This window comes from Heterodontus francisci, chromosome 36 (assembly GCF_036365525.1).
Source record: "Heterodontus francisci isolate sHetFra1 chromosome 36, sHetFra1.hap1, whole genome shotgun sequence".
NCBI lineage: Eukaryota > Metazoa > Chordata > Chondrichthyes > Heterodontiformes > Heterodontidae > Heterodontus > Heterodontus francisci.
The window spans coordinates 4,550,079-4,562,529 of NC_090406.1; the positions used below are offsets into that span (position 1 = coordinate 4,550,079).

At 52.2% G+C, this 12,451-nt stretch overlaps 1 protein-coding gene across 1 annotated transcript in view; it reads left to right on the forward strand.

The window, feature by feature from the left end:
- tm6sf2b (transmembrane 6 superfamily member 2b) overlaps positions 1–12,451 on the forward strand; it is an 83,994-nt gene that overhangs the window by 62,765 nt on the left and 8,778 nt on the right. Inside the window, exons 7-8 of the mRNA XM_068015999.1 lie at positions 2,019–2,120; positions 11,886–11,978. Of these exons, the coding sequence (XP_067872100.1) occupies positions 2,019–2,120; positions 11,886–11,978 (195 nt within the window). The remainder of the gene's footprint in view (positions 1–2,018; positions 2,121–11,885; positions 11,979–12,451) is intronic.

The following is a 12,451-nucleotide window of genomic DNA, read 5'->3' on the forward strand; positions in this document are numbered from 1 at the left end:
CTGGGAGTGTTTGATGTGGACAGTGCAGAGGGAGCTTTCCACTGTATCTAACCCCATTTATTTTTTCAATTTTTTTTCTTTCTTTTTTTTTGCTTTACTCTGTATCTAACCCTTTTTTTTCCCTTTTTTTTCTTTCTTTTTTTTGCTTTACTCTGTATCTACCCCCGTTTTTTTTCTTTCTTTTTTTTGCTTTACTCTGTATCTAACCCCATTTATTTTTTCATTTTTTTTTCTTTTTTTTTGCTTTACTCTGTATATAACCCCGTTTTTTCCCCTGTTTTCTTTCTTGCTTTTTTTTGCTTCACTCTGTATCTGACCCGATTTTTTTTTCTTTTTTTTGCTTTTTTTTTGCTTCACTCTGTATCTAACCCCATTTTTTTTCTTTTTTTTGCTTTTTTTTGCTTTACTCTGTATCTAACCCCGTTTTTTTTTCTTTTTTCTTTCATTCTTTTTTTTGCTTTACTCTGTATCTAACCCTGTGCTGTTCCTGTCCTGGGAGTGTTTGATGTGGACAGTGCAGAGGGAGCTTTCCACTGTATCTAACCCCATTTATTTTTTCAATTTTTTTTCTTTCTTTTTTTTTGCTTTACTCTGTATCTAACCCTTTTTTTTCCCTTTTTTTTCTTTCTTTTTTTTGCTTTACTCTGTATCTACCCCCGTTTTTTTTCTTTCTTTTTTTTGCTTTACTCTGTATCTAACCCCGTTTTTCTTTCTTTTTTCTCTTCCTTTTTTTTGCTTTACTCTGTATCTAACCCTGTGCTGTTCCTGTCCTGTGGGTGTTTGATGTGGACAGTGCAGAGGGAGCTTTCCACTGTATCTAACCCCATTTATTTTTTCTTTTTTTTTTTCTTTCTTTTTTTTTGCTTTACTCTGTATCTAACCCCGTTTTTTTTTCTTTTTTTTCTGTCTTTTTTTTGCTTTACTCTGTATCTAACCCCTTTTTTTTTCTTTTTTTCTCTTTCTTTTTTTTTGCTTTACTCTGTATTTAACCCCATTTCTTTTTTCGTTTTTTTTCTTTTTTTTTGCTTCACTCTGTATCTAACCCCTTTTTTTTCTTTTTTTCTTTTTTTCTTTTTCTTTTTTTTTGCTTTACTCTGTATCTAACCCCGTTTTTTCCCCCATTTTTTTCTTTCTTTTTTTTTGCTGTACTCTGTATCTAACCCCTTTTTTTCTTTTTTTTTCTTTCTTTTGTTTTTGCTTCACTCTGTATCTAACCCCATTTTTTTTTCATTTTTTTTTCTTTCATTTGTTTTTGCTTTACTCTGTATCTAACCCTTTTTTTTTTTCTTTCTTTTGTTTTTGCTTTACTCTGTATCTAACTCCTTTTTTTTTCTTTTTTTTCCTTTCTTTTTTTGCTTTCCTCTGTATCTAACCCTGTGCTGTTCCTGTCCTGGGAGTGTTTGATGTGGACAGTGCAGAGGGAGCTTTCCACTGTATCTAACCCCATTTTTTTTTCATTTTTTTTTTCTTTCTTTTTTTTTGCTTTACTCTGTATCTAACCCCATTTTTTCTTCTTTTTTTTCCTTTCTTTTTTTTTTGCTTTACTCTGTACCTAATCCCGTTTTTTTTCTTTTTTTCTCTTTCTTTTGTTTTTGCTTTACCCTGTATCTAACCCTGTGCTGTACCTGTCCTGGGAGTGTTTGATGGGGACAGTATAGAGGGAGCTTTACTCTGTATCTAACCCCGTACTGTACCTGTCCTGGGAGTATTTGTTGGGGACAGTGTAGAGGGAGTGTTACTCTGTATGTATTCAGGATTATAATGCATTGAGTATTTGTAATGACGACTTATTAGTGAATATTTCTTTGGTTATGAACTGCCAGTGGCTATTAGTTATAATTTATTAGTTAGATACTTATTGATCTATGAACCATTGTCTTATTCTTAGTCAATGATTAGCAGGTTTTATTTTGTTACTGATTCTGATTAGTACCAGTATGATATAAATGATTGATAGCGATCATTTGTTAACCTGAATCAGCTATTTATTTTTGGCTGTGCCATTGCCATTCCATCAGATTGCCAAGGAACAGAGGAAGTGGTTGTACAAACGGCCTCTGGATATGTGCTTCGTGGTTTATCTGCTGTTTGCTGCTGGTTACACACTGTTCAGGAGCTGTGTAAGTATTGATCATTGGAAGGTTTGTGAGCAGGTTTTTTTGGCGAGCTGGAAGGAAACGGTTTATTTCACCCCTTCCAAACTCAGCTTCCTCTCAAAGATAACTGCTTGTTTCAGTTTATCAAGGCATGTTGGGGTTGTGAGTACATACAGCTCCTGCAGGGAAACGTCAGGACAGTCACCGAACACACTGTCCTTCCAACTCCGGAGTTGGCCATGTCTCAGTGGGTAGCACTCACAACTCTCATCAAAATGTCGTGGGTTCAAGTCCCACTGCAGACACTTGAGCAAATATTCGAAGCAAGTACTCCCAGAGGGTCAGTATTGAGGGAGTGCTGTACTGTCGGAGGGTCAGTACTGAGGGAGTTCTGCACTGTCGGAGGGGCAGTACTGAGGGAGTTCTGCACTATCGGAGGGGCAGTACTGAGGGAGTTCTGCACTGTCAGAGGGTCAGTACTGAGTGAGTTCTGCACTGTTGGAGGGGCAGTACTGAGGGAGTTCTGCACTGTCGGAGGGTCAGTACTGAGGGAGTTCTGCACTATCGGAGGGGCAGTACTGAGGGAGTTCTGCACTATCGGAGGGGCAGTACTGAGGGAGTTCTACACTGTCAGAGGGTCAGTACTGAGTGAGTTCTGCACTGTTGGAGGGGCAGTACTGAGGGAGTTCTGCACTGTCGGAGGAGCAGTACTGAGGGTGTTCTGCACTGTCAGAGGGGTAGGACTGAGGGAGTGCTGTACTGTCGGAGGGGCAGTACTGAGGGAGTGCAGCACCGTCGGAGGGGCAGTACTGAGGGAGTTCTGCACTGTCGGAGGGGCAGTACTGAGGGAGTTCTGCACTGTCGGAGGGGCAGTACTGAGGGAGTTCTGCACTGTCGGAGGGGCAGTACTGAGGGAGTTCTGCACTGTCGGAGGGGCAGTACTGAGGGAGTTCTGCACTGTCGGAGGGGCAGTACTGAGGGAGTTCTGCACTGTCGGAGGGTCAGTATTGAGGGAGTTCTGAACTGTCCGAGGAGCAGTACTGAGGGAGTTCTGCACTGTCGGAGGGTCAGTACTGAGGGAGTGCTGCACAGTCGGAGAGGCAGTATTGAGGAATGCTGCACTGTCAGAGGGTCAGTACTGAGGGAGTGCAGCACTGTCAGAGGGTCAGTACTGAGGGAGTTCTGCACTGTCGGAGGGGCAGTACTGAGGGAGTTCTGCACTGTCAGGGGGGCAGTACTGAGGGAGTGCTGTACTGTCGGAGGGGCAGTACTGAGGGAGTGCAGCACCGTCGGAGGGTCAGTACAGAGGGAGTGCTGCACTGTCGGAGGGGCAGTACTGAGGGAGTTCTGCACTGTCGGAGGGTCAGTATTGAGGGAGTTCTGAACTGTCCGAGGAGCAGTACTGAGGGAGTTCTGCACTGTCGGAGGGTCAGTACTGAGGGAGTGCTGCACAGTCGGAGAGGCAGTATTGAGGAATGCTGCACTGTCAGAGGGTCAGTACTGAGGGAGTTCTGCACTGTCGGAGGGGCAGTACTGAGGGAGCGCTGCACTCAGAGGGTCACTACTGAGGGAGTTCTGCACTGTCAGAGGGTCAGTACTGAGGGAGTTCTGCCCTGTTGGAGGGGCAGTACTGAGGGAGTTCTGCACTGTTGGAGGGGGAGTACTGAGGGAGTTCTGCACTGTCAGAGGGGCAGTACTGAGGGAGTTCTGCACTGTTGGAGGGGCAGTTCTGAGGGAGTTCTGCACTGTCGGAGGGGCAGTACTGAGGGAGCGCTGCACTCAGAGGGTCACTACTGAGGGAGTTCTGCACTGTCAGAGGGTCAGTACTGAGGGAGTTCTGCACTGTTGGAGGGGGAGTACTGAGGGAGTTCTGCCCTGTTGGAGGGGGAGTACTGAGGGAGTTCTGCACTGTCGGAGGGGCAGTACTGAGGGAGTTCTGCACTGTCGGAGGGTCAGTACTGAGGGAGTGCTGCACAGTCGGAGAGGCAGTATTGAGGAATGCTGCACTGTCAGAGGGTCAGTACTGAGGGAGTTCTGCACTGTCGGAGGGGCAGTACTGAGGGAGCGCTGCACTCAGAGGGTCACTACTGAGGGAGTTCTGCACTGTCAGAGGGTCAGTACTGAGGGAGTTCTGCACTGTTGGAGGGGGAGTACTGAGGGAGTTCTGCCCTGTTGGAGGGGCAGTACTGAGGGAGTTCTGCACTGTTGGAGGAGGAGTACTGAGGGAGTTCTGCACTGTCAGAGGGGCAGTACTGAGGGAGTTCTGCACTGTTGGACGGGCAGTTCTGAGGGAGTTCTGCACTGTTGGAGGGGCAGTACTGAGGGAGTTCTGCACTGTTGGAGAGGCAGTACTGAGGGAGTTCTGCACTGTCGGAGGGGCAGTACTGAGGGTGTTCTGCACTGTCAGAGGGGCAGTACTGAGGGAGATCTGCACTGTCAGAGGGGCAGTACTGAGGGAGTGCTGTACTGTCGGAGGGGCAGTACTGAGGGAGTTCTGCACTGTTGGAGGGCCAGTACTGAGGGGGCTCTGCACCTTCGGAGGGGCAGTACTGAGGGAGGGCTGTACTGTCGGAGGGGCAGTACTGAGGGAGTTCAGCAGTGTCGGAGGGGCAGTACTGAGGGAGTTCTGCACTGTCGGAGGGGCAGTACTGAGGGAGTTCTGCATTGTCGGCGGGCCAGTACTGAGGGAGTTCTGCACTGTCGGAGGGTCAGTACTGAGGGAGTTCTGCACTGTCAGAGGGTCACTACTGAGGGAGTTCTGCACTGTCAGAGGGTCAGTACTGAGGGAGTTCTGCACTGTTGGAGGGGGAGTACTGAGGGAGTTCTGCCCTGTTGGAGCGGCAGTACTGAGGGAGTTCTGCACTGTTGGAGGGGCAGTTCTGAGGGAGTTCTGCACTGTCAGAGGGGCAGTACTGAGGGAGTTCTGCACTGTCGGAGGGGCAGTACTGAGGGAGATCTGCACTGTCAGAGGGGCAGTACTGAGGGAGTGCTGTACTGTCGGAGGGGCAGTACTGAGGGAGTTCTCCATTGTCGGAGGGCCAGTACTGAGGGAGTTCTGCACTGTCGGAGGGTCAGTACTGAGGGAGTTCTGCACTGTCGGAGGGGCAGTACTGAGGGAGCGCTGCACTGTCAGAGGGTCACTACTGAGGGAGTTCTGCACTGTCAGAGGGTCAGTACTGAGGGAGTTCTGCACTGTTGGAGGGGGAGTACTGAGGGAGTTCTGCACTGTCGGAGGGGCAGTACTGAGGGAGTTCTGCACTGTCGGAGGGGCAGTACTGAGGGAGTTCTGCATTGTCGGAGGGGCAGTACTGAGGGAGTTCTGCATTGTCGGAGGGCCAGTACTGAGGGAGTTCTGCACTGTCGGAGGGTCAGTACTGAGGGAGTTCTGCACTGTTGGAGGGGCAGTACTGAGGGAGTTCTGCACTGTCGGGGGGGCAGTACTGAGGGAGATCTGCACTGTCAGAGGGGCAGTACTGAGGGAGTGCTGTACTGTCGGAGGGGCAGTACTGAGGGAGTTCTGCACTGTCGGAGGGGCAGTACTGAGGGAGTTCTGCATTGTCGGAGGGGCAGTACTGAGGGAGTTCTGCATTGTCGGAGGGCCAGTACTGAGGGAGTTCTGCACTGTCGGAGGGTCAGTACTGAGGGAGTTCTGCACTGTTGGAGGGGCAGTACTGAGGGAGTTCTGCACTGTCGGGGGGGGCAGTACTGAGGGAGATCTGCACTGTCAGAGGGGCAGTACTGAGGGAGTGCTGTACTGTCGGAGGGGCAGTACTGAGGGAGTTCTGCACTGTCGGAGGGGCAGTACTGAGGGAGTTCTGCATTGTCGGAGGGGCAGTACTGAGGGAGTTCTGCATTGTCGGAGGGCCAGTACTGAGGGAGTTCTGCACTGTCGGAGGGTCAGTACTGAGGGAGTTCTGCACTGTTGGAGGGGCAGTACTGAGGGAGTTCTGCACTGTCGGGGGGGCAGTACTGAGGGAGATCTGCACTGTCAGAGGGGCAGTACTGAGGGAGTGCTGTACTGTCGGAGGGGCAGTACTGAGGGAGTTCTGCACTGTCGGGGGGGCAGTACTGAGGGAGATCTGCACTGTCAGAGGGGCAGTACTGAGGGAGTGCTGTACTGTCGGAGGGGCAGTACTGAGGGAGTTCTGCACTGTCGGAGGGGCAGTACTGAGGGAGCGCTGCACTGTCGGAGGGGCAGTACTGAGGGAGTTCTGCACTGTCGGAGGGTCAGTACTGAGGGAGTTCTGCACTGTCGGAGGGGCAGTACTGAGGGAGCGCTGCACTGTCAGAGGGTCAGTACTGAGGGAGTTCTGCACTGTCGGAGGGGCAGTACTGAGGGAGTTCTGCACTGTCGGAGGGGCAGTACTGAGGGAGCGCTGCACTGTCAGAGGGTCAGTACTGAGGGAGTTCTGCACTGTTGGAGGGTCAGTACTGAGGGAGTTCTGCACTGTTGGAGGGTCAGTACTGAGAGTTCTTACTGTCGGAGGGTCAGTACTGAGGGAGTGCTGCACTGTCGGAGAGGCAGTATTCAGGAATGCTGCACTGTCGGAGGGTCAGTACTGAGGGAGTTCTGCACTGTCGGAGGGGCAGTACTGAGGGAGTTCTGCACTGTCGGAGGGGCAGTACTGAGGGAGTGCAGCACCGTCGGAGGGGCAGTACTGAGGGAGTTCTGCACTGTCGGAGGGGCAGTACTGAGGGAGTTCTGCACTGTCGGAGGGGCAGTACTGAGGGAGTTCTGCACTGTCGGAGGGTCAGTACTGAGGGAGTGCTGCACAGTCGGAGAGGCAATATTGAGGAATGCTGCACTGTCAGAGGGTCAGTACTGAGGGAGTGCTGCACTGTCAGAGGGTCAGTACTGAGGGAGTGCAGCACTGTCAGAGGGTCAGTACTGAGGAATGCTGCACTGTCAGAGGGTCAGTACTGAGGGAGTGCAGCACTGTCAGAGGGTCAGTACTGAGGGAGTTCTGCATTGTCGGAGGGCCAGTACTGAGGGAGTTCTGCACTGTCGGAGGGCCAGTACTGAGGGAGTTCTGCACTGTTGGAGGGGCAGTACTGAGGGAGTTCTGCACTGTCGGGGGGGCAGTACTGAGGGAGATCTGCACTGTCAGAGGGGCAGTACTGAGGGAGTGCTGTACTGTCGGAGGGGCAGTACTGAGGGAGTTCTGCATTGTCGGAGGGCCAGTACTGAGGGAGTTCTGCACTGTCGGAGGGTCAGTACTGAGGGAGTTCTGCACTGTCGGAGGGGCAGTACTGAGGGAGCGCTGCACTGTCAGAGGGTCAGTACTGAGGGAGTTCTGCACTGTCGGAGGGGCAGTACTGAGGGAGTTCTGCACTGTCAGAGGGGCAGTACTGAGGGAGTTCTGTACTGTCGGAGGGGCAGTACTGAGAGAGTTCTGCACTGTCGGAGGGTCAGTGCTGAGGGAGTTCTGCACTGTCGGAGGGGCAGTACTGAGGGAGTTCTGCAATGTCGGAGGGGCAGTACTGAGGGAGTTCTGCACTGTCGGAGGGGCAGTACTGAGGGAGTTCTGTACTGTCAGAGGGTCAGTACTGAGGGAGTTCTGCACTGTTGGAGGGTCAGTACTGAGAGTTCTTACTGTCGGAGGGTCAGTACTGAGGGAGTGCTGCACTGTCGGAGAGGCAGTATTCAGGAATGCTGCACTGTCGGAGGGTCAGTACTGAGGGAGTTCTGCACTGTCGGAGGGGCAGTACTGAGGGAGTTCTGCACTGTCGGAGGGGCAGTACTGAGGGAGTGCAGCACCGTCGGAGGGGCAGTACTGAGGGAGTTCTGCACTGTCGGAGGGGCAGTACTGAGGGAGTTCTGCACTGTCGGAGGGGCAGTACTGAGGGAGTTCTGCACTGTCGGAGGGTCAGTACTGAGGGAGTGCTGCACAGTCGGAGAGGCAATATTGAGGAATGCTGCACTGTCAGAGGGTCAGTACTGAGGGAGTGCAGCACTGTCAGAGGGTCAGTACTGAGGGAGTTCTGCACTGTCGGAGGGGCAGTACTGAGGGAGTTCTGCACTGTCAGGGGGGCAGTACTGAGGGAGTGCTGTACTGTCGGAGGGTCAGTACAGAGGGAGTTCTGCACTGTCAGAGGGTCAGTACTGAGGGAGTTCTGCACTGTCGGAGGGTCAGTACTGAGGGAGTTATGCACTGTTGGAGGGGGAGTACTGAGAGAGTTCTGCCCTGTTGGAAGGGCAGTACTGAGGGAGTTCTGCACTGTTGGAGGGGGAGTACTGAGGGAGTTCTGCACTGTCAGAGGGTCAGTACTGAGGGAGTTCTGCACTGTTGGAGGGGGAGTACTGAGGGAGTTCTGCCCTGTTGGAGGGGCAGTACTGAGGGAGTTCTGCACTGTTGGAGGGGGAGTACTGAGGGAGTTCTGCACTCAGAGGGGCAGTACTGAGGGAGTTCTGCACTGTTGGAGGGGCAGTTCTGAGGGAGTTCTGCACTGTTGGAGGGGCAGTACTGAGGGAGTTCTGCACTGTCGGAGGGGCAGTACTGAGGGTGTTCTGCACTGTCAGAGGGGCAGTACTGAGGGAGATCTGCACTGTCAGAGGGGCAGTACTGAGGGAGTGCTGTACTGTCGGAGGGGCAGTACTGAGGGAGTTCTGCACTGTTGGAGGGCCAGTACTGAGGGGGCTCTGCACTTTCGGAGGGGCAGTACTGAGGGAGGGCTGTACTGTCGGAGGGGCGGTACTGAGGGAGTTCAGCAGTGTCGGAGGGGCAGTACTGAGGGAGTTCTGCACTGTCGGAGGGGCAGTACTGAGGGAGTTCTGCATTGTCGGAGGGCCAGTACTGAGGGAGTTCTGCACTGTCGGAGGGTCAGTACTGAGGGAGTTCTGCACTGTCAGAGGGTCAGTACTGAGGGAGTTCTGCCCTGTTGGAGCGGCAGTACTGAGGGAGTTCTGCACTGTTGGAGGGGCAGTACTGAGGGAGTGCTGTACTGTCGGAGGGTCAGTACTGAGGGAGTTCTGCATTGTCGGAGGGCCAGTACTGAGGGAGTTCTGCACTGTCGGAGGGTCAGTACTGAGGGAGTTCTGCACTGTCGGAGGGGCAGTACTGAGGGAGTTCTGCACTGTCGGAGGGTCAGTACTGAGGGAGTTCTGCACTGTCGGAGGGTCAGTACTGAGGGAGTTCTGCACTGTTGGAGGGGGAGTACTGAGGGAGTTCTGCACTGTCGGAGGGGCAGTACTGAGGGAGTTCTGCACTGTCGGAGGGGCAGTACTGAGGGAGTTCTGCATTGTCGGAGGGGCAGTACTGAGGGAGTTCTGCATTGTCGGAGGGCCAGTACTGAGGGAGTTCTGCACTGTTGGAGGGCCAGTACTGAGGGAGTTCTGCACTGTTGGAGGGGCAGTACTGAGGGAGTTCTGCACTGTCGGAGGGGCAGTACTGAGGGAGATCTGCACTGTCGGAGGGGCAGTACTGAGGGAGTTCTGCACTGTTGGAGGGGCAGTTCTGAGGGAGTTCTGCACTGTTGGAGGGGGAGTACTGAGGGAGTTCTGCACTGTCGGAGGGGCAGTACTGAGGGAGTTCTGCACTGTCGGAGGGGCAGTACTGAGGGAGTTCTGCATTGTCGGAGGGCCAGTACTGAGGGAGTTCTGCACTGTCGGAGGGCCAGTACTGAGGGAGTTCTGCACTGTTGGAGGGGCAGTACTGAGGGAGTGCTGTACTGTCGGAGGGGCAGTACTGAGGGAGTTCTGCATTGTCGGAGGGCCAGTACTGAGGGAGTTCTGCACTGTCGGAGGGTCAGTACTGAGGGAGTTCTGCACTGTCGGAGGGGCAGTACTGAGGGAGCGCTGCACTGTCAGAGGGTCAGTACTGAGGGAGTTCTGCACTGTCGGAGGGGCAGTACTGAGGGAGTTCTGCACTGTTGGAGGGGCAGTACTGAGGGAGTTCTGTACTGTCGGAGGGGCAGTACTGAGGGAGTTCTGCACTGTCGGAGGGTCAGTACTGAGGGAGTTCTGCACTGTCGGAGGGGCAGTACTGAGGGAGTTCTGCACTGTCGGAGGGGCAGTACTGAGGGAGTTCTGTACTGTCAGAGGGTCAGTACTGAGGGAGTTCTGCACTGTTGGAGGGTCAGTACTGAGAGAGTTCTTACTGTCGGAGGGTCAGTACTGAGGGAGTGCTGCACTGTCGGAGAGGCAGTATTCAGGAATGCTGCACTGTCGGAGGGTCAGTACTGAGGGAGTTCTGCACTGTTGGAGGGTCAGTACTGAGAGAGTTCTTACTGTCGGAGGGTCAGTACTGAGGGAGTGCTGCACTGTCGGAGAGGCAGTATTCAGGAATGCTGCACTGTCGGAGGGTCAGTACTGAGGGAGTTCTGTACTGTCAGAGAGGCAATACTGAGGGAGTTCTGCACTGGTGGAGAGGCAGTACTGAGGGAGTGCTGCACTGTCGGAGGGTCACTACTAACGGAGTTCTGCACTGTCGGAGGGTCAGTATTGAGGGTGTTCTGTACTGTCAGAGAGGCAATACTGAGAGAGTTCTTACTGTCGGAGAGGCAGTACTGAGGGAGTGCTGCACTGTCGGAGGGTCAGTACTGTGGGAGTTCTGTACTGTCAGAGAGGCAGTACTGAGGGAGTGCTGCACTGTCGGAGGGTTAGTAATGAGGGAGTGCTGCACTGTCGGAGTGTCAGTACAGAGGGAGTTCGGCACTGTCGGCCGGTCAGTACTGAGGGAGTGCTGCACTGTCGGAGTGTCAGTACAGAGGGAGTTCGGCACTGTCGGCCGGTCAGTACTGAGGGAGTGCTGCACTGTCGGAGGGTCAGTTCTGAGGGAGTTCTGCACTGTCGGAGGGTCAGTTCTGATGGAGTGCTGCACTGTCGCAGAGGCAGTACTGAGGGAATGCTGCACTGTTGGAGGTGCCGTTTTTCAGATGGAACATTCAGCGAAGTCCCATCAGCCCTCTCCAGTGGATGTTAAAGATCCCATGGTTTTACTGAAAGAACAAGGGTCATTCTGCTGGTGTCCTGGTCGACACTCCTCCCTGAACCACCACCATCAAAAACAGATTAACTGGTCATTAATATGTCCTGAAGCTGTGAGAATCTGCTACAACTTCATTTTTACGACTAGCTTTGTGCACTGCACTTTGTGTCCGCATTTTCATATATCTCTGTACTTTTGATTTATTCTGCAATGAAATATTTACCTTGGTTCTGACAGTGACTCATTTTGAAAAACTATTTGTAACAGAGACACACTGGCCAGAAGGGCTCGTTCTCAGCTCAGCAGGTCTCTGTGTTCCTGAATGAGTAAGAGAAAGTCAGCTCAAGCTTTGTATTGCTAATCACTATCCAGTGACTCTTCCAGAGAAGTGGATGTTGGTGTGGAAGTGATGCCCTCAGAGTTCAATAGCCTTGCTGGACTCACTGCCTAGACGGACATGTGAGGAATTATCACTCAAGGAAGATTTGCATCCTCAGGAAGAGAGTAAATGAGGGTGGGTAGGGGGCGTTTTAATTGTAAAAATACACTCCATTGTGTACAATCTGGAGATTGTGCAGGGTTACTCTGTTTATATCACTCATTGGCTAATTCGCCCCGTTTTCTGACAGATTGTGGGAGCTTTTTAACCACTTCCACCAATGGGAAACTGACGAGATGGGGGGGACGTTGGTTTTACACCCCGCCTGATATCACATTCCATTGAAGTCAACAGACAGCGATATTGGGCGGAATGTCAAACTCGATCCCATGGATTTCCTGCACAGTTCGGTTAAAATTACCCCTACTTGAGTACATTTGGTGCAGTCGGCACTCGGTTGTGATCTGTGATTGTCTGATTTAGGTTGCCCTTGAATGTCACTTCGATTCCTGTGACACCTACATTTATGATCAGGAGCCTTACCTGTTGGACCCGGTGATATATCCCAAGATCCAGGTAAGTGTTTGGCTCTGGGGGGAATGAACAGGGTGTCACTGATGAGGGGGAGTGGGCTTGGATTATAGTGTAAAATGTAAATGGTTCTGTGGAGGAAAACTGAATGGGTGGGTAGAGTCTCTGATTGTTTACACTTGTTACGGCCAGGTGAGGAGGGGGTCTCAGGCTCACCTTTCGCCCCTTCTCTGGTTTGACCACAACAGGGTTTTTCCTTTTTTTAACACAGTGATTGAACTGACCACCTCAATGAGCGCCTGCTCCTGTTCCTCCAGTGGAATTGCAGAAGAACCATGGTTGCGGGCTTGCTTCTCAGGCTCTGGAAGACAGAAGAGGGGGTTTGATCCTTATCCCCTCGTTGTTGGTGGTGGTGGTGGTCTATAGGCTGGAGGCTTTACTAGTTGCAGCCAGGGCTTCTCTGGATCTTTGTTGAGAAGAGAGAGAGAGAGAGAGAGAGCTGCTCTGTCGATGGCTTC